General features: G+C 40.3%; 1 protein-coding gene across 3 annotated transcripts in view; it reads right to left on the reverse strand.

Moving 5' to 3' along the window:
• Window positions 1-22,501, reverse strand: part of LOC101164479 (metabotropic glutamate receptor 4) — a 232,881-nt gene that overhangs the window by 52,978 nt on the left and 157,402 nt on the right. For all 3 annotated transcript variants that reach the window (XM_020704800.3, XM_004070921.5, XM_078950365.1), the window contains one exon: window positions 14,077-14,293. In XM_020704800.3, coding sequence (XP_020560459.1) covers window positions 14,077-14,293 — 217 coding nt within the window. The remainder of the gene's footprint in view (window positions 1-14,076; window positions 14,294-22,501) is intronic.

A 22,501-nucleotide genomic window follows, 5' to 3' on the forward strand; every position in this document is an offset into this window, starting at 1 on the left:
TCACATTAAATCCCTGGGGCTGCAGGGTTGCTGGAGCCTATCCTTGCTACAGTTGGATGAAGGTGAGGGACACACTGAACAGACTGAAAGTCCAATGCAGGGCTCCCTGAATTGCACAATTTCTCATAATACTGCTCTACCTTAAAGCCAGCTTGAAATACTATGTTTCACTGTCTAAATACATCCAGGTTCTCTTTGTCAAGCTGTTGTTATGGGTTAGCTCAGGACTGGAGATCAGGTTTACAGTTCTGCTCCCGAAAATTAAGCTGAATTTGTCTGTTAGTGTGAAATTGAAGAGAGATAAGTTTCCTGTAACAGATCAGGTCAGTGAAAACACAAACCCCGGTTCGTCTGGTTTTGCTTTGCTTTGCTGCAAGGCCATTTTTATAATGGAGAGTGGAAAGTATCTTGAAGATTACTTTAAATGTAGTCAAAACTGTGCTTTTAGTCTGCAGTTTGACAACAAACAATGTTCAAAGTACGAAGTTATGTTCATGGGCAAGTGTAGTTTGAGCTGTTTACTTTTAGAGGTTCACAGACATCAATTGAGTCACCTTGAAAAGGATTGAATGGAATTATTAAGATAAATTGTGCTGTTTTGTTTACTGGTGAAGTTCAAATATGGTAAATGCTGTGGTGATAATGCAGTTTATTTGGTAAAAGTGAAATGGCAGCAGCAGCGCCTTCAAATAATCACAGGATTTCTGTAGAGTAAGTAAAAACACGTGTTTTACGAGTAACAGGCACTCTGGGAAATACTTCTCAAGCTTTACAAACTTTGGTTATGAACGCCGCGGGAATATCAAACAATGAACATGTAAATAATCTGTGCATTTTTGGAAATTATAACCGTACATATCAGGCTGAATTCCAAATGGCTCAATTCTCTCAGGCATTTAAGCATTCCCAAACCAACCAGAAGATAGAACCGCTGCAGTTTGCCCTGCCTCTCTTCTCACAGGAGATGTGCTCTCACCAGACATGCATGGAATACCTCATCAGGTAGGTGTCAGGCGTGGATACTTAACAGCCACCTCAGCTGCATTCTCCCCTCTGTTAATGCAGAGGAGGAGTAGCTCTGAGGAAGCTCGTCCTGCATGGTTGAAGTCTCAGCTACTCAATGTATTCATGGTTCAGTCACTTCTTTATTAGTGTACATCATTGATCATAGAACACAAATTGACTGGAAAATTGACAACCTTTCCTTTAGGCTCACATGTGCCTACAGGCAGGGAAACTGACAGCCACTGCATCATTACGCATGCCTTCCAGATCCAAAAGGAAGCTTCTGTCTTACGTCATTAAGGATAGCTATACAAGACAACTGAGGCTGTTTTTTTGACGTACAACAGAAATTTTTCACATTTTTCTCACTCAGAATAAGCTACAACTGCATCTGTGGTTTTAGTTACAATATGCTTTATTTAAAACAACATTATTCTTCTTTATGCAATCGTCTGGATAGTGTAGTAGTTTGCCCTCCCTGGGTGGGTGGAGTGCTCCTGCCCCAAGTGGAGGAGTTTAAATATCTTGGGGTCTTGTTCGATAGTGAGGGATGATCTAGGGTGAGATCGACAGGCGGATTGGAGCAGTGTCTGCTGTTATGTGGTTAATGTGGTCTGTTGTGGTGAATAAAGAGAGGAGCCAGAAAGCAAACCTTTCAATTTACCAGTGGGTCTTTCACTTTCTTACATCTGAATGTCTGTTTAAAGTTGAACACTTGGTTTGGCCCCTATCGCAGCTCTCTGCCTACTTTCTGTTCTGCTGATCTGGAAACTCTCACTGCTGCCAGTACATCTGAGCAATCCCTTTAATAAAATGAACGTTTGCTCAAAACATGTTTGCATTGGAGCTTATTTCCCTCAGAGTCATTAAACAGTAATGAAAAATTTATAAAACGAACTGCGAGTATGTAAAATCCGACTTATGCCTCATGACAAACCTGTGCTTTTGTTGGCATTTAAATATGTGAATTGCTGTCTGCCCTGTAATTGCTCTGCCAAATGCTAAATGGTGGTACGGTTTCATATATATGTGCAATGCCGGGCATGCAGCGACAAGCAGTGTAAATCAGTCATTACAGTGTTTCTCTTTTTTTATAATGAATGTGTTGTTGTTGTTTTTCATTTTTTTATTTTTTACTCAATTCAATTGTGTTTTTAAAAAAAGCTTAATTGGTAACAGAAAGACTTGCGGGTAGTACCACACTTTTAAAATTCCATATGATACCAATTACTTTTCGCATAAAATATTCATTACCAATTACTGATACTGATTACTAGTCTTTTATTATTGGTGATTTTTTTTTCAAGCATCTGTTATTCTTAAAACAAAAACTATCAAAAACTGTTCAGGTAACAGATTTATTGTGGAAGGTTAAAAATACAAAATCGTTCTTTCTAAAATCACCTACTCATGCCGCGCTGTATTGTTAGAAAAGGAAACATACACAACTCACGGCTCCTTTGGTCACATGACTGATGGAGCAGTTCAATGTGTTGTGGGCTGGGGTGGTGTTTTGGCTCAAAAGACTGGAGTTACTCACCTAATAACCAAAAATATACTTTTATGTAATCAAAACTTTGATAGAATAGTCAATACCAAATACCAAAACCCACTATCTGCAGCTTCATCTGCTCAACTATGACCTAATGTCCACTTTCTCCATGAGTTTTTAAATGTAACTGTAGTAGTTTTTCGCAACAATCCAGACAGATTAAGAACAATAATGTGCACACTGGTAACACATTATCAATTTTCATGCACATATGGTTTTTATGTCTGCAATTACCATGTAATAGAGTGGAAACAGAGTTGAATTTCTTTTACAGTCCAGCTTCATTGTAAACAAAAGATAGTTTTGCCCAGTATCTTGTTACATACCATGAATCTTACAATAACTTAACAAATTCAAGCTACTTTATTTGTGCTTACCTTGTCCTTACATGTGTGAAGTACCACAAGACACACTCTAACTTAACATGTAAAAATCCAGTGTGTACTGTTCAGCATAAATACACAGTAGGTACCAGGTAAGTATAAACCCATAGTACCACAAAAATTGACAGCAAGTACCACGTGAGTACCCAGTAGGTACAAAAGAGTACAATGTAAATACCACTTAAATACCCTCTAAGTATCTAGTGGCTACAGGGTACCATGTCCGCCGCAGTAAGGGGGTCAGCCTCTGATTGGAAGATTGTACGGTAGGCTTGATTAATGCCTTGCCCGCCCATGTGTGTCGAAGTGTCCTTGGGCTAGACACTAAAGCCTGCATTGCCTCTGGGGGTTATAGGGTGGCTCCAGTGTTTGCCAGTGGAGATGCCATCAGTGTGTGAATGTGTGTGTGAACGGGTTAATGGGACTGGCACTGTAAAGCGCTTTGGGTCTTCAAGGAAGGTGGAAAAGTACCACACAAGTATACGCCATTTACCATGTAAATATCACTTGAATACCCTCTAGGTATCTAGTAGGTACAAACAAGTACCATGTAAGTAGCACTTAAATATCCTCTAGGTAACCAGTAAGTACAAACAAGTACTATGTAGTTCAAACAAGTACTATGTACATAAATAACTCCTAAATAACCTGTAAGTACATAGTAGGTACACAAAAGTACCATGTCATGTACAATGTGAATACCACTTAAATACCCTCTAAGTACCTAGTAAGTACACCAAAGTACCACTTAAATATCATCTAAGTACTGTACTGTTAAATGAAGTGTTATCCAATTGGATATTGTTTCGATTTTCCTCCTGTGTTGTTTCCTTGCCTTTTCTCTTCATGTAAAATCATCCGTGTGAGATGATGTGTTGATTTTAAAATCTACAGAAAATAAAAGTGCTTGGTAATGTTGTCTCTGTCTTTATTTTTGGCAAGGAGCAACTACAGGTGTTCCCCTCTGGAGTCTCTGCTAAATTGTTATCAAATGAAAAGATCTAAACTTTGGTTCTTGTCACTGAAGGAGAAAAAAAACATCAGTCTAGTTTTGTATTGATCACTCTGCCATTATGGAGGAAACGGTACATATGAAACCTACAGAGGGCGGGACTTTAGTTACACTCTGGCCTCAAATTTGATGGATCAACTCCAAACATTTGTTGGCATGGCTATTTTCTTGAAACCACATAGCAAGTGGTCATGGAGGCACATCCCTCAGCAACTTTGCTCTGATATCACCACAGATTCCTGCCTCAGAAAAAATTGATTCACTATTTATATATTTACAGAGTCCAGGAACACATTTCTGCTTTGTTACAATATTTTATGGTCTCCCTCTTCAATATATTGTACTTGAGGCCAAAATCACTTATAAGGAGGGATCTATTATTGTTATATTGTTGAATTGAAGGACAAAATTAGCATTTTCTATTTAGAAAAAAACATGCATGATTTGTTGCAAATGACTGCCAGATTATAAATTAACCAAATAAATGTAATTTCTAACTACACAAAAACGGAAGTGTTAAATTCAAGTTTAATTATTATAATTTATGAATATTTTTTTAAAAGAGTTAAAAATAGTAAATTGTTATAAGGTTTTTTACTTTACACATCTTTTTTTTTAACTCCCATATCCTGACTTCAAGAACGGGATATCAGCCTTTACTTAGATTTCACAAAAAATAATTACATTTTCCTCCACACTGGAAATGAGATAATAATCAAAGTCAACCCTCTAAGCTATATGAAATAGCTTTTTCTGCGCTGTGGTAAAATTGCTGAACCCAGAGACTTTTATCTTATCCATGAGAATTCACATAGTGAGTTTTTTTTTAATTGAGGAGAGAGATCAGATAAAGAGTTTAAGATATAAACTACTTCCTCTAATTAGGTATAGAGCACATTATTAAGGCAGTTTATTCTGCTGCGCCAGAGGTGAAGAACTGGTATGCACGTGCTGTCCAAGTACTGCTGGAAATGTATCAAAACCTTCACTACCGTGTCACAAAATATTCTGCCTGTCTCATTTCTTCACAGTCTGTAGCAGAGCTGCACTACCTCAAGGTTTATGCATTTTGTGATACTTTTTATTCACTGATGGTATTACTTCGGCAAACCTTGGCACAAACACAAAATACACAGCTGTATTTCAAGTCAAGACACAAAAGCAACTAAATTTCAAAAGATAAATACTTCACTTTGAACTGCTGCAATGCCTATGTGAAAGTCTCATCATGCAGCCAAAGTTAATGGTTTCAAGACAAAAAACAACGCCCATTCATTAACTCGCCACATAGCTGCATTAATAGTTTGAACTCAAAATGTCATATTTACATATTTTGTAGACAAACCAACATCTCACTTTGAGGGAAAATGTCAATTTATTGTTTGATAATAGGGTTGTTCACAATAATCAGTGCATTTCAGATGGATAAAGTAAACGCAGATAGATCACAGTTTAGTTTGCTTGAGTTCCTGATTTTTCCGTCATGCAGGGTTGGTAAGTCCCTGCAACCTGATAGAGACAAATGACATAAATGCAAACTGGGAATCTGAGGTGAAATCTTAACAGCATTTCTGCTTGCACATCTGCAGCAAAAATCCCCTCTCTGACTTTTAAAGTACCCGAAGAACCAACTGCCAGGAGGAGACCACAAAGCAGGGTTTGGGAAAGTTACTATGGCAAATACTTCCTGTTGGCACCACCACCTGCTGGAAGAACCCCACAGGGCCAGTTTTAGGAAATTATGGCAACAGTTAAAAAGTGGGTGTTTGGACAACCCGAACATCAGACATGGAATGTCACCTTACTGAGAGAAAAAGCAGCTGAGCCTGTGCGGGAGACTGAGAAAGTCAGGCTTGCCTCCAGGCACATTTGAAACCCAATTCCCCCAGAGGGGTTGGATTCTCTTCCTCTTTGGATTTTCTCATGGTGAAAGGTGGTGAGCTGGTGTGGGTTTGCTGATTGCTCACCAGCTCAGTCATTATGTATTGAGGTTTACCCCGGTGAACAAGAGGGTCATGTCACTGCAGGTTGGGAACAGATCTCAAATTATGGTTTCGGCTTGGAGCCAAACGGCATAACAGAGTAAACAAGCTGTTTGATGTCTCTAGTAAGGGTTCCAGAAAGTGCTATGACTGGGGACTTCTTCTTTTGGGCAAATTAAACACCCATTTGAGAAATGACTATAAAGAAAGTACAGGATAGGGAGGAATGGCCTCCTTGATCCTGTGCTATTCATAGTTTTTCAAAAACAAACACCATATTTCAACATAAGAGTGTCCATCAGTCTACCCAAGCCAAAAGATTGTTGATTGACTTCATCTGACCTTTGGCAAGATCTGTTAACCAATAACCACTGGTGGTGATTGACATGTATTTGCAAATTCGCGGGTGTCTCTGGTTCCCAATCCCAGCGAATACAGGGGGAATTCCTTATGGTTTTTGTACTGGTTGTGGAACAGTGGTGGAGAACTCCTGTTCCAACTGAAGGAGTTATAATATCTAGCAATCTTATACATTAGAGAAAGATTGAGCTTGAGATTGACAGACAGACAGGTGCAGCAAGGGAAGAAGGAGCTAATCCTAAAGGCAAAGCTTCAGAACTATTAGTCCACGTACTAACTGGTCTGTGCGTATCCCATCAGAAGGAAACTCAGGAGGGTACTATGTCTCTCAGTTGTTCCCCTGGCAGAGCTGGAGGAAGTTTTTGTGGAGATGGAGATTTGGGCATTTTTGCTAAGACTACTACATCTGCAACCTATTTCCAGTGAAGATGGATGGGTTTTACAAATTTTAAGAAGTAAGGCTCAATCAAATATGAAAATATGCTCTGATGAATGGTAAATGACGTATACTTTAAAGGTGCGTTCACACAATTTGTGTGTCAGAGGCGTCGAGTTTCAATGTTAAGGCAATGTACAGAAAAAATCTGAGATCCTGAGGCGCGATTTGTGCGTTGGGCGCGGCATGGTTGACAAGGCTTTTAAACCAATCAGGGACTCAGCATTGAGTCTCAGCTTTTCAGTGACTCAATCAAAGGGTAGAAAAATAAATCCAATGTGGCTGCTCGATGCGAGGATTTTCGTCCTGAACTTCCATCCATTTTCTTTACCCGCTGGGGCAGTGGGATTGCCAGAGGCTGTCCCGGTTACTCTCGGGTAAAGGAGGGATACACTCTGGACAGGTTGCTAGTGATCGAGAATGCTACGACGGCACCCGCAGTCCGGCCGGACCCTGGGTAGCATAACCTAACACTGGCGCCAACTTATAACCACCAGGAGCAATGTGGGGTTCAGTGTCTTGCTCAAGAACACTTCAACATATGGGCAGGCAGAGCGTGAACCAAAGGTCAACCGCTCTACCTTTAACACTACGGTCGCCCTAAGACATGGTGTGGAATGTGAAATAGTATAACATAACAAAATGACTCAAAATATTTCAAATCCAGAAAAGTAAAAAGTCATTCAACGGAATAATAGCTCAGAGGTTTTCCTTTTTTCCAGCTGTTCTCCTGCACTGACTCACTGAGCCAATGAAACACTCACAAAAGAGCATTTTTTTAACGCAATCTTTTATGTTCCTCCAACAATGTGCAAATGTTATTGTTTTGTGTCTGTTGTTTATGATTTGTTTGCAGACACTGATAATGAGCTGCCTTCTGGCATAACTTGAACTTGAGTGTTTATTTCCTGGTTCAATAAAAGTTAAGTAAAACCAGTTAGAAATAAAACAGGTAACAAAATAGCAGGCAACTACTGACTAGTCATTTACAGTATAAAACGGAAAAAGACTTTGTTGATCCCTAAAGGGAAATGAAATTAAAATGAAATTAAATAGGCTGTGCCTATAACCTCCAGAAGCCCATCACAACATATATCAGAACCCAACAAAGCCTGAAGCCGGGGAAGGCAGCTGTCTTAGCCTGACAGGGATTTGCTGGTTTTCATATTTTGAGGTGAAGGGACATTAACTCATCAGTTCTTTCTCCTTTGCTTTGCTCAGTTTGTTAGAGTTTTTTTGTGCTCATAAATCATAATTAAAAAAGGAAACAATTTTACATACGTGATTCTGCTGAAGCAACCCATTTACAGAGTGCTGACGCTTTAGTTTGGGAAGTTATGCTTGTTAGTAATTTAGTAGATTAATAGACTAAACATGAACTATTTTCCGGAGCAATTTACATTTGGGTCCTTGTAAAAGTTTGTTTATGGCTGAGCTATTATTAAATATGTAACATACATGTGACTTCGTATGTGCTTAGTCCAAACAACACATAACAAAAAGCTGAATGTTATTTTAGTTTGAACATTTTACATGTGTTTATACACCTATACAAATACCTATAGACACATATTTCCAAAAAGCGAGTATTTTTCAGATTTATTTAGTGAAAACATTTAACAGTTGACCACAGATTTTGCTGGGATCCACCCATTAAAAAGAAGATTGCTGTGCTTTTAACATAGAGTAAAAATTGCACAAAGTATTATCCTCCATTACCTCAGAGGACCGAACACTCAAAGAACCAAAAGGCACAAACAGTACAAAGCTACTGCAGAACTGAGGACTTGAGAGCAGAAGACAGTCTCAGATCACAAAGAAGATAAAATGAGACAGCATGCTGAAAAAAAGCTTTTCTTTTCTTAGAATCTTTCTGTAAAAATGACAATCCAGCTGCTATCTCAACAGGTAGGAAGGGGGGAAAAGCTAAAATATTGTTTCTTAAAAATAAAAAAGTTTCACAGATGTCTTGAGAAATTCCTTTTAGATTTTTTGTTATTTTAGAAACTGTCGTGAATCAAACTAAAGAAAGAAGAAATCTGGGACTGATAAAAGTTTTTTGCAAACAGGTGAACAGTAAAGCATTTTTATGGGATGTATGATTATGGAATGTGGTTTATTATATACAACCAACGGAATTGGGAAACAAGAATTGCACATTAAAATGCAAATTATGGCATTTCATAATAATAAACTATAAAATGTATAAAGGTTAACAGCCTTTGGTGACAATCTTTCTCACAACAATAAGGCCATAAGTGATGAGTAGCATAAATAATGTTTGAAAAAGGAGTATTAGAATTGAACATAGCTTTACAGGTTTAGAAGGCGGAAGAAAACAATTTCACTTTAAAAGTAATATGTAGATGACTAAGTAATTTAGCTACAAGAAAAAGGTTTTAATTATTCTAAAAGTGATGCAGATAAGACTACATTCACATAACCTAAAAGGCCACAGCGCAGCGACTTAAATGCAAGTTTTTCAGTAAATGGCCAAATTTGTAATAGAGAGGCGGGAGTTGCTGTTGTTTACACACCACGTGGAAGTTTTAAGACAAAACTAAAATTTTCCAGCAACCACATACATACATTACAATATTTCCATTGCACTGCAGCAGTTCTATTATTATTTGATTAATCATTTAAAACACTTAAATCAAAGTCAACATGTCTTGAATTATACTCCAAATGATCCTCGTCTACATAGGAGGGGGACATCTACATAAAAGGGCTGATTGGTCAAATGTGTAGAGCTTATTTTAGCATGTGTGTAACCGTTTAAAGGGCATGTCACACAGCCACTATGTATAATTTGTGCATATTGCACGGATAAAAACTTGTCATACATGAATATACATGGAAAAAGTGAGAAAAGTTGTGGTTCTTTAAGTGAAATTTTTAGAGATTTATCACAAATTAACCACATTAAAGCCACGGAAGAGGCACGAATAAACCAAGCAAAGAACACGTAAACCCGCGCGCCGCTGAACATTTAGAGCACTGGGCAGAAATCACATCCTGTCAGGACCATGGTCAGCACCCACTGCGGCGCTGTGGGTCCTGCGGGATTCCCCTGATCTGCACCAGTTCTAATTCAGCCGGAACTAGCCAGACGGGGGGAGTGGGATAGGGGTGAAAGATCGACCGATTTATATACCCGTCACACATGCCAAATCGTGCTTGAACCTTGTGTGATTATTGCACTGTTTAAATGCAATTTATTGGTAAATTGTGCATCAATTATGCAATTTTAACATATGTTCCACTTTTAAGCGATATAAAAGTTAAACATCAGTGGTACATGCAGGAAATGTTCGTTAGACATAAGTTTTGCATAGTTAAAAATTTGCAAAAATCAAACCCAATGTAAGATATATGTAATAACTGCACATAAACTACGTAAAATATCCATAAAATACTTAATTCTTAACCAACCAAAGATTTTGAACAACTCAAAACCGAATTCACGTAAAGACCCATCGGGCGAAAACCCTCGACAGACATCTGTGAGATGCAAAAAACCATCGTAAATTACTTAAATCATGCATGTATTACGAAAGACTGAAATTGAGCGCAAATTGTAGCGGCAGTGTGACACAACCTTAAGGTAACCATTTGTCACAGTTTATGCCACATTTTGAAATATCCCACAGGCTGATGTAACAATGATAAATTTATGATTTAATGTGCAGACCTTTATAAAGGTATAATGTTAAAAAAAAACATTGCATTATTTAGATGATTTGTTTATAGATTATTTCAAATAAAGTGTACTTATTAAAGACTTATTGATAAAAACAAAAAAACTATTCTTATTTTGTACATTCTCTTCACATAAATTGTGCAATAAAGGGTGAAATCTGAATAAAATGTTATTTATGGAAGTCCTAGAACCTGACAAAGACGTGTATCTAAATTCATGTCACTCCTTATAATTTGATTGTGTTTTCACCTGCATCTGCCTCTGGGGTACCATCTGCATCATCCACCAGTTTTGGCCTCACACCACAGATCCTCACATTTCCAGCTTCATTTGCTTTCCTCTTGAAAGATAAATGAGTTGGGTTCAAATTCTATCAGATTCAGCACATCTTGTGTTATTTAACTTCTAAACGAGTCTCTCCAGAGCACGCACCATTGACCCAGTCCTTAACCTTACCAAGCTGCTGGCAAACATACCCACTTACAGATTACAAACATATATCAAGCTGCAAGAGGCCACGCTTTGAAGAAGAAGAAATGCAGTCACATGTTTCATTAAGCTACTGGATTTTTTTCAAAAAGCCAACATGCTTTACCGATCAAATTAGGTCAGAAAATGGCACATAGAAACCTTCATGAAATAAGTTATCTCCAATGCAAACTGTCAGATGCAATGGTGTAAAGCAGGTCCCCAACCCCCTGGCTGCAGACCAGAACTGGGCTGTGGGCCATTTGGTACCGGGCTGCAGACAGACAAAAATGCATACACTAACTTTGATTATTTCCGTTTTGTTCATTTTCTGATGCTGAAGGAACTTTTATTTAGTTAAAAGCCCAAAGCTAAAAACTAATGAAAAACAAACAAAAAATATATTTGGAAGGTTTCTTTGGGGAGAGAGAAACCAGTAAGAAAACCGAATAAGGGTCTTCTTTTTTTTTTTTTTTTTTTTTTTTAAACTTGTCCTGTCCAACAGCTAGGCAGGCAGATGAGAGCTGAGGGCCTCTTGTGTTGGACATATTTTACTTTAACAAGAGGGGTTATTAATCTTCAGACAAACCAAAGGTATGACTGAATAAACCCCTTTTGTAATTGAGGCCAAACTTTATTAATTTCAACCATGTTTGGAAATCTTTGGTGTTGGACCGGACGGAAAAGGAAAGAAGGGAAGAAGAGAGAGGGATGTTAGAGAGGGGGGGGGGGGTGATAGTGAGAGGGGGGGGTAAACCATGAAGCAGCATAGAGCAGAAGGTTTACTGGTTGTTTATCATTACGGTACAGTTCAAATGTAGTACAAAAAGGGCGGGGCCTGTCCACACACACTCAAATGTTATCAACAATTAGGGTCTTCTACTTAAAAGACAAATAAAGCTGCTATTTACAGAAAAAAACAGGAGTTTTCCCTGACATATGGATTTATTGAGACGGTTGTTCTCATGTAGCAGAAGCCACCACACCCTGCCTAAGTGAAACAAAAGAGTCCCAGATAATTCCTTCGGTAAGACAGACTTTATTAAATGTTTACAGTAGCTCTAGAACACACGTTATCCATGCTCACGAACGCTTTAACGCCCAAAACCTTTGTTGCATTATGTAAAAAAAAAACAGACTGATTCACCTAAAACAAATGATACGGTAACTCCCAACCTTCTATGATGTTGGTCACCTTTCAGCTTATCCTGTAAAGGGCTGCCACAGCAATTTACTGGTGGTTTGGTGGGACGTTTTCTACGCTGGATGTCCTTCCTGAAACAACCCTGTATTTTCAAGGCACAGGGACACTTAGATAGGATGCCCTACAAGCACTATAGTTATACAGACTACAGTACACCACATATTTTGGCATATCCCTTCAGCATGGTGCAGGAAATGCAGTAAAAAAACAAATGTTTCCACCCAGGTAGTATGGAGTTGAGACAAAGAGCGCTCTTTTTGCTGTGGAATCTGTGTGGTCATTGATGTAAAAAAAGAAAAAGAAGTATCTGGCTGCACAGATAACCTGATTGATAAAACCACAGTCAGACATGGGACTCAGCTCGTCTCAATACGAAGCAGAGCTGTGTGCAGCTTCTGCGCTGCTCAGTTGCTGAAACTGCAACTCACTGTGGTATTTGGCTGCTTAATGAAATGGATCATCTGGCCAGCTGAGATCTGGCTGTTTTTATTATTTATCTGTTTATGAGAGCAGACAAGTGCAAAGCGTATTTAACAACCAATCACCTCTGGGTTTTTGACTGAGGTACCTGTTAGCACTGTGTGCTGCAACAACCTGCATCAGAAAACACTCGATTTTGCATATAGACTTTTGAAAAAATCTTTAGATAAAGATTAAAAAAACAAACAAAAAAAAAACTAAAGACATGATGCCTTGACACAATTTGTTTACCTCCAAATATTGATTTTATCCACGTGGTCTTTGGTTTTAGCCAGAGGAGTTGTTGTTTTCCTGTCAACTGTTTGAATTATATATCAAATATTCTTAAAGTTATGAATAAAACACAGTCCGCCCCCTTGACTCGCTTTAAAAAAATGTAGAACTAAAACTAGAATGTCAAATATTTGTGCAAAGAGATGTTTAATCTTTCATGCTGTGACATTCCAACCTCCCGTGGTTTATCTTCGGCTTCGTATCTCTGGTCACAGAGACATTTGGGATACCAGACAAGGCATGGATAAGAATTAACATATTACAGCCAAAGCACTGATCAAATATGCCCTCAGGCCATTTTAGTGCAGTTCCACACACCATTCGTATAAGATTACTATAGATTTACATCCCTGCTTGATACCTTTTTCTGTCAGAATCAGCAGTTTTTTTTTAAAGTAAAATATTGCTCTCTATTTTTTAAAAGTTCAAAAAGTACCACTTATCTCTTAATATCATTTCAAACCCTAAAGACACATAAATGTGTGCGTCAACACAGAATATTATACTTCTAGTTTTTCCAAGTGAGACTTTGCAAAGTTGGTCACAATTAAGCAAACAGTGTTTTAATTGTAGCCTGAAATATCAAGATTTTTCTTCGGGATCTTAAAAGAGCAAAAGCGATAAAATGAAAACAAGTTAAACCCTGACTATTTCATAGAGGCTAAAGTGAACGCCGTCTGTTTGTTTATTTTACAGCACATCAGTGAGCCGGACACACTCGCATGCTCTGTAAAAGTACACTACCCCCCTGGTCCAGATACAGGATGTCTGATGATAAGCCAGGGCTGAAGCCAAGCAGATGTGACAGGGATGCTGTTGCACGGAGGTCTGAGTGTTGGAGATTAAATTCTCCTGCAGAGAAGGTCTGAGTGAGAGGCATCCACCCTCTGCACCCTGTTGCTTGTTTTCCCATATTTGTATCATCTTCTCAGGATGTAGTTTCTTACGTGCAAAGAACAATTGTTCACAAAACAAATACTTTTTTTGTTCACCACATAAGCAAGTGAAAAGAAGGTACGGGTTTATTATTTTTTTTGATCTTTTTTCAACTACTTGGTCCAGTTTTCTAACTGCCTGCACAGAGAAACTAGAAAACACCTTTTGAGATCATCTGGCATTCAATCAAGCCAACAAGCTTCAAATGACAAATCAGGATGATTTAAAAAATGGCCCAAAAAAAAGGACATTTACATATATTTTTAGCGAATGGTGACTTACCCTCCTCTCTGGACTTCTGAATAAATGCATCGACTCCACTTTCTCCGTAGTTCCCCTCAGATGCTACGGTGGAAACATAGTTCCAGCCCATGGCTTTGACGATGTCCACCATGGCCTGCGCCTGGTAGGTGTCTGGGGGAACCACACGGGAGAAGAAGTCATAGCGAGTGTTATCGCTCAGCTCTGGGGCTGTGGAGGCGTAGCTCACTTGAGGGATCTGAAAAACAGGATAACACAGAAGGATTACAGTCTATAAATTTGCACGAATTAAATGCATGAAAACATGAAAAGAAGATCTTGACATCTGTTGTTGCTTTAAATAGTCCTGGTGATGGCATGTACGTCTGAAAAACAATGAAATGAATCTATTTAACGCAGTTCAAGCAAGACTAATGTGTTTCTAATTTACATTTTTCAATTTTGTGATTTATTTAAGGCATTTTTGCACAAAGTTTCTCTGTGCAGACCTACAAAGGTCTGCATTCTTACCAAAAGTAAACTGAGGCATAAATAAAGAATGTCAAGACTGAATAATCAAACTTACTGAAACTGTCCTTTCATAACCTTGGCATAGATTGTAAAAATGCCTTTCAGATGGTTTAATTATTAAAAAATTTCTTTTTTGTTTGGATTTTGTAGTTATTTTTATTAGGATTTTGATATTTGCAAATTATCCTTTAGTGACAGTCAGTTCAAAGGCACATAAAACAAGTCCTGGTTCCTTCCACCAACAGCAGATTTATACAAAAAAAAATAATAATAATAATAAAACTTTTAATTTTAAACAATACAGCACTTCAGAGTGTATCATTTAATAAAATAAAAGCAAATATAAAATGTGAGGTCAAGGAAAAAACTACTTAATCAATATATGAAAATTAACAGTTCAAAGAATTTGACAGACCCCCACAATTTGTGCAAATAAGATGGGTTTAGGAAACACACTTAATTTTGTTTTAATTTAAACACTTTCATGTTCCACTAAACTACATAGGAATCAACTATAATAGAATAGAATATATTTATTTATATAGCACTTTTTCCAGAAAGAATCTCAGAGTGATTTACAAAAGGAGCATAAAATCAAATCAAAATACAGAGGTAATAAAATACAATAATAATCAAGCAAAACACAGTAAACATAGTAAAGCAAGGATCAAAATCAACCAACTCTCCTTAATACTTTTTTATGCTATTTTAAGGTAGGTTTGGAGCAGAATTGGCGAATTTGCATCAATAGGTGTCAAAGGGTTAAGGATGCAGATAATGAATTATTGCTAATTTGTTTTGAGACGTATTTACCAATAGCTGGATATTTGCCAATACCTTGGTTTTGCAACAACAGAACCATTAGAACCTTTTTCTAACAGAACAAAAACCTAGACAGCATTCTGAAGCTCTACTTTAAGCATTTTGGATTTCATTATGCTACATAATAATAGTAATTTTTTTCCCTTTTTGCATTTAAAGAAAATATTACAAAAAAGAAACTAAGTATATTTATATTAGGTTGTTTTGGTTTAGTTTATACAGTGATGCATAGAAGTTGATTTTCATGTCCATTGTACCCTGCTCATTAAATTTAAAAAAGGCAACAGAAAATGCCATTTTCTTACGTCTATTTTAGGGCGCTGTCATTCTTTTACCTTGGTACTGTCCTTAACCTAGGTGTTTAAAGTCCAATATATAAATGTATATGTACGATGGAGGCAAATCCAATTATATATTTTTAGTATTTTCACTAAACATTGTTTGTGCAGCAGGACATTGGAATATGTGGTTTACAGTTTGGTTATTCTAATAATATACAGAACTTACCGTAGATTAAATCGATGCATTCATTATTATTATCATTAAAAATGCTCTGTGCAATATCCCCACTTACAAGGAGCAATATACACCATATGCAAAATACTTTTGTACTAATAGATTTACCAAATTTATGCTTGAGAATCTGCTTAGAACTGTGTGCACCTTATCTATATTTTCATGTTGTGTGTACTTTGTAGTAATGAGGCAAACGTTTTAATTGTACATGTGTTTAGTGACAGTAACAACCAAACTGATTTGGAATCTGATCACTTTGCTTAGTGTGGGAACTATGTGTGTTCTGGAAGAACAGTGGACCACAAAATGCCTTTGTTTGCAACATTTTAGATGTCATTTTAAAATCTAATGAACCAAATTTGGATGAATGTAAACTTAAAACCCCTTATTTATTTAGATTATGAACATATTATGTTTATCTAATGCAATAAAGCCATGATGGGGGAAATCAATGTAACTCTGGAGCCTCAAGGAGCAGACCCATTGCCAATACTGATGTACAACATTTGAACTTTTTTTTTTATCTTGATCATTCTTCTCACTTCAAGGTAATTGGTATTGTGTTATTATACTCCACCACTCATCCATTTTGCTTCTCAAGAATTCCAATATCGAATTTGTTCTCTAAGATTTCAATATGTTTTGCAAAAATCATTTTTTAGGAGGGTTAGAGAGAGAGTGTTACTGTGGAAGCTAACCTACAACAACAATCAGCAGAAATCGTAACATTTGGCATTTGTCAGTACATTCTTGTTACCCAATGTTCTGCTGAGACTAATTTTGTGGGAAAAGAAATGGGCAGCCTGCGAGATGTGTACTATTTTAATAATAAATCTTGTCAGCTAAAATATTCTTACACTACGTTCACACCACCCTCGGAAACTCGTGTGCGACCACTTCCAATGGAAAGTTTGGGTAAACATGTGTAAATGTGCGTTTGAGGCTTCCACATTTAAAACTCTAGCTTAGACCAATCAGGAAGTCAGATTTGGTTGTGATGTAAAGATGCCGTCCCGTTAAATTCATGGAAGTCCCAACCGTTTGAAAATTGAACATGGAGAAGAATTTCTATGAAACCAAGTCTTTCATATATCGGAAAAGCTATGAAAGAAAAAGCTTGGAGCAAGATTTACGAGATTTGTACCGCTTCGACATTTCACACCAAGCCTATTCCTGCAGGTACTTGCGCTTGTATAGAGTAGCGACAGTCCAGTGTGAACAACACATGCTGAAAGCGCGTTCAAGAACCCTTGTTCAGCGTGTTTTTAGTTGCGCAACACGTGGCTGGTGTAAAAATAGCCTTTGATGTATAACATTATTTTAATAAATGTAACTGATTAAATGCAACATGTTACTACCCACCTTTGCATGTTTTTTAACATTGCTAAAATTCTTTTTATTTATTTATTTATTTAGTTATTTATTTTTAACTTGTCCTGTCCAACAGCTGGGCAAACAGATGAGAGCTGAAGGCCTCTTGTGTTGGACATATTTTACTTTAACAACAGGGGTTATGAATCTTCTGACAAACCAGAGGTATGTCTGAATAAACCCCTTTTGTAATCGAGGCCAAACTTTATTCATTTTAATCGTATTTGAGGATTTTTTGTGTTGGACCGGACAGAATAGGAAAGGAGGAAAGAAGAGAGAGAGATGTTGGACAGGGGGGGTAGAAGGGTGATTATGGGGGGGGGGGGGGGGGGCATGAAGCAGCATAAAGCAACAAGTTGCTGGATGTTTATCAATACGGTCAGGTAATACAAAACTAGAAGGGGCGGGCCCTGTCCACACACACACTCAAATGTTGTAAACACATCTGTTGGCTGCAAAAATGTCCACGTGTTAACATGTACATAACGATAGTGTTCACACACGCATACTTATGCCTTCAGACCAACTAGTGTGAAATATTTCATTCAATCACGCAAAGTGTTTGTGCAAAGGTGAGCTAACACCTGTGCCCAATTGAGTGTTTATGTTCTTCTAAAATGGATGGTGGAATGTGAAAAGAAGGAGGGAGAGTTCCCAGCCATCCCCACCCCAAGACCCCTGCCGCAGCAGGTGCGGCAGCCAGAACCAGGCAGTAGGCAAAAAACAACCGCCCTCCGGGTGACCACATCCGCCACCCAGGCCAGCGCCAGCAGGACCGCCCCGAGGCCCCCAGAGCCAGAGAGCAGGGTGGCACAGAGGGACAGAGAGTGCAGCCCTGCCCCAACCAGTAGAGCAGCCCCCTCACCATTCCAGGATGGCCCAGCGCCAGGCCCCACCCGCGAAGAGTGCCCGCAGCCCCAGGCGAGCGCCTCATCACCACCCAGGAGTTCTGGGTGGTGATCATTGTTTACGCGTATGATGCAAATTGTACATGTGCACGGTGACAATAAAGGCATTCTATTCTATTCTATTCTATTCTATTCTGGGCATCCTCCCGCCCCACCCCAGGTACGGGCCAGGACCCCCCAAGGGAGACCCGCTTCGCGCTCAAGGCGGCCACCCACCCGGCCCACGGTGGGTCCAGGAAGGAGTAAGGCAGGGGCCAGCCGTCCCCGCCCATGAGGAGGGCACTAGGAGAAGAGGGGGTCCACAAGAGATGTTGTGAACATGGCCCGACCAGGCTCACCCACAGTTGGAAATTTGGCGAGGCCCAGCACACAGGGGCAAGGACCAGAACCCACACCACAGGGACACGGACACCCCCGGCTCAGGTGTGATGCTATCCCCAGCTCTTGGCCTTGCCAGAGAGCTCAGGGATCCCTCTCCCTGCGTGGAGAGAGCACTGCCGTGCCCAGAAAATCAGCACCCAGGGGACGTGGCCACCGTTGCCAAGGGTCCAGTTCCCCCTACCAGGGATGGGGTAGGAGACAGATGGTCCAAGGTCCCACCTTTCTTGCAAAATGCGTGTGTGTTTGTGAGGGTGTGTGTGTGCATGTATGTGTGTATATGTTGGAATGTATATTTGGAGGAGTAAAGGGTGTGTGTACTAAGGGGGGTGCAGTTAAAATTGGCGGGTAGGGCACTGAGAGGACGTCTCCTGATTACTCACAGTGATGCTAAAATTCTTACTAATTACTCATTTATGGACCCCTCACAGTAAAGTTTGTGCATTAAAGTAAGCTGCCACCTGAATGTTTTCCTTTAGTTCCTCCCCATGAGCTGTGGACAAGGTTATTATAGTTAACGAAAACGAACAAAAAAACTAAAACTAGAACTGAAAAAACATTTTCGTTAACTGAAATAAAAATAAAAACGAGAGTTTTAAAAAAAACGAAAACTAACTAAAACTGTTTGTTGTGTGTATAAAACTAACTGAAACTAACTAATATTAACCCCAAAAAATACTTCGTTTTCGTCTTTGTTAATACATAAGTCTTTTGGGTTGAAATAAAGTTTATTTACTTCACGCTGCTAGTTTTACTGTGTATCTGAACTAGAGGGCTGCATTGGGATTGGGTCCCGCCGGGTCCCGCGGGACCCAACCCAAATCTCGCGGGATTGGGCGGTTTGAATTGTGCTGCGGGCGGGAGCGGGCGGCAGAAAAAAACCCCGCGGGATCAGTGCTGCCATGAATATCTCATGAATATATATTAGCGGACTACGTTAGGCCGGGCAGCTGTTGGATTCTTATGTACTGAAGCTCCGTGAAGGCACCAGGTAGAGACGCCTAATGGCCTCTGTCATCTAACCTGTTGTTGGGGGTGTGCAACGCCCCGCCCCGCCTCTTACTAAGAGCGCGCTTCAGGCCGTCTGTCTGCGCGCGCACACACGCACACTTTTAACCGAACGGGATTTGTGAAAATATATTTAATAATTAAGTTGCAAATTACACAAAAGAGGAATGCATGAAGAGATGAGGCTGGAGGAGGGACATGAATCTCTTTAATAATATCAATACACCTTAGACATTTAGGGCCCCTTGGTGTGGAGGGTGAGGGGACATCACTGTGAGTAATCAGGAGATGTCCCCTTAGTGCCCTACTCGCCAATTTTAACTGCACCCCCCTTAGTACACACACCCCTCCCCCTTCAATATATACATTCAAACATAAACACACACACATGCACACAAACACCCTCTCAAACACCCATACACGCACACACATTTTACAAGGAAGGTGGGACCTGGGTCCATCTGTCCCCTACCCCTTCCCTGGTGGGGGGTGCGGGCCCCTTGGCGATGGCGGCCGTGTCCCTTGGGTGCCGGCTCCCTGGGCCCGGCGGTGCTCTCTCCGCGCGGTGGGGGGGTTCATATTACACCTGAGCCGGGGGTGTTCGTGTCCCTGGGGGGTGGGTCCTGGTCCTTGCCCCTGGGCGCTGGGCCCCGCCAAACTTCCAACATGGCCGAGCCTGGTCGGGCCATATTTATAACATCCCTTGTGGGCCGCCCTTTTTTCCCCGGGGTTCCCCCCTCCTGGGCGGGGGCGGCGGGCCCCTGCCTTGCTCCTACCTGGACCAACCGTGGGCCGGGTGGGTGGCTGCCTGGAGTGCGGAGCGGGTCTCCCTTGGGGGGTCCTGGCTCGTACCTGGGGTCGGGGCGGGGGGATGCCCGGAACTCCTGGGTGGTGGTGGGGTGCTCGTCTGGGGCTGTGGGCGTCCCTCTCCGGTGGGGCCCTGCGTTGGGCTCTTCCGGCGCGGCGGGGGGCTGCTTTCCTGGCTGGGCTGGGGCGGCGCTCTCTTTCCCTCTGCGCCTCCCTGCTCTCTGGCTCTGGGGGCCTCGCGGCGGTCCGGCTGGCCCTGGCCTGGGTGGCGGTCTTGGTCGCCCGGGGGGCGGTTGTTCCCTGCCTGTTCCCGTGTGGCGTTGGGGGAATTCCGGCTGCCGCTGCTGCTGCGGCGGGGGTATGGGTGTGGGGGTGGCTGGGCGCTCCTCCTCCTTCTTTTCACATTCCACCATCCATTTTAGAAGAACATAAACACTCACCTGAGCACAGGTGTTAGCTCACCTTTGCACTAATAGTTTGCATGATTGAATGAATGAAAGATTTCACACTAGTTGGTTTAAAGGCATAGGTATGCGTTCGTGAACACTATCTGTTTTGTGTGCATGTTGACATGTGGACATTTTTGCGGCTAGCAGGTGTGTTGATAATATTTGAGTGTGTGTGAACAGGCCCCGCCCTTTTTGTACTACATTTGAACCGTACCGTAACGATAAACAACCAGTAAACCTGTCTGCTCTATGCTGCTTCATGGTCTTACCCCCCTTCCCCTCCTATTATCACCCTCCTACCCCCCCCTCTCTCTAACGTCCCTCTCTCTTCTTCCCCTCTTTCCTTTTCCGTCCGGTCCAACACCAAAGATTTTCAAACATGATTGAAATTAATAAATTTTGGCCTCAATTACAAAAGGGGTTTATTCAGACATACCTTTGGTTTGTCTGAAGATGAATAACCCCTCTTGTTAAAATAAAATATGTCCAACACAAGAGGCCCTCAGCTCTCATCTGTTTGCCTAGCTGTTGGACAGGACAAGTTAAGAAAAAAAAAAAAAAAAAAAAAAAAAAAAATATCAATACAAATACGTGTTTTTTTTCTTGCGGGAAAAAATCAATGCATCTCTATTACTGTGCGGGACTAAATTCTATAAGTTTTCCGGGTGCGGGCGGGAGTGGACATACATATTGCGGGTGTGGGCGGGAGTGTAACGCATACGTTGCGGGAGCGGGCGGGATTGGTCAGAAATTCAGCGGGCGCGGGCGGGAGCGGGATGAAGAAAATAGTCCCGCGCAGGGCTTTAATCTGAACCTTACGGCATCACGTAGTCTGTGACGTCACATGATGTCTGTCGGACACTGCCGGCTAGCGTTGTCATAGACATTTACATGAGCGTGATGGCTGCATTAAAAGTTGGGAGAAAGCGGGAGAGTCCTATTTGGGACTTTTTTGAATATAACAGCGTCGAAAACTAAAGTAAGTGCCTTGTAGTCGAAGCAGGAGACAACATTTGTGGAACGCTCCTCAAAGGGAAAAACCCTACGAATCTAAAAGTACATTTAAAAAGCGCACACAACAACGCAAATCAACAGTACCTAGACAAGCTAGCCTGTCGCCCGCCCTCCCCCGAAAAAGAAGCGAGAGCAGATAACGTAATGCTGTTATCGGCTGTTGTATTTTAATTTAAGGATGGTTGTCCTTGTGTCCTCTGAATAATAAGTGTTTCAAAATGTATCTTTGATTGAGTTTTTATCATACAATACTTATTCTGGTGATTTTGAATCATGCACCTGACAAATATCCTAATTTACAAAAAAAAAAAGAAGAAAAAACTAAAACTAACACTAAAACTAATAAAAACTAAACTAAAACGAAGCAATTTCAAAAAATAAAAACTAATAAAAACTAGTAAAGCAGCCTCTAAAAACTAATAAAAACTATATAAATTTAAAAACAAAAATTCAAAACTAAATAAAAACTAAAACTAATAAAAAATCCGAAACTATTATTACCTTGGCTGTGGATGGACTGCTGTGGAGCTAATACCTTCCCTACCTCTCTGACTTCACACAGCACATGCCTTTGTTGGGAGCCACTGTAGCGCTGCACTGATCCTGCAACCACCACTGCAACAACAGGCACACACCTGTTCCATCTGTGCTTATCAGTTCCAG

This window comes from Oryzias latipes, chromosome 7, assembly GCF_053564925.1.
Source record: "Oryzias latipes strain Hd-rR chromosome 7, Olatipes_Hd-rR_3.1".
NCBI classification, from domain to species: Eukaryota; Metazoa; Chordata; class Actinopteri; order Beloniformes; family Adrianichthyidae; genus Oryzias; species Oryzias latipes.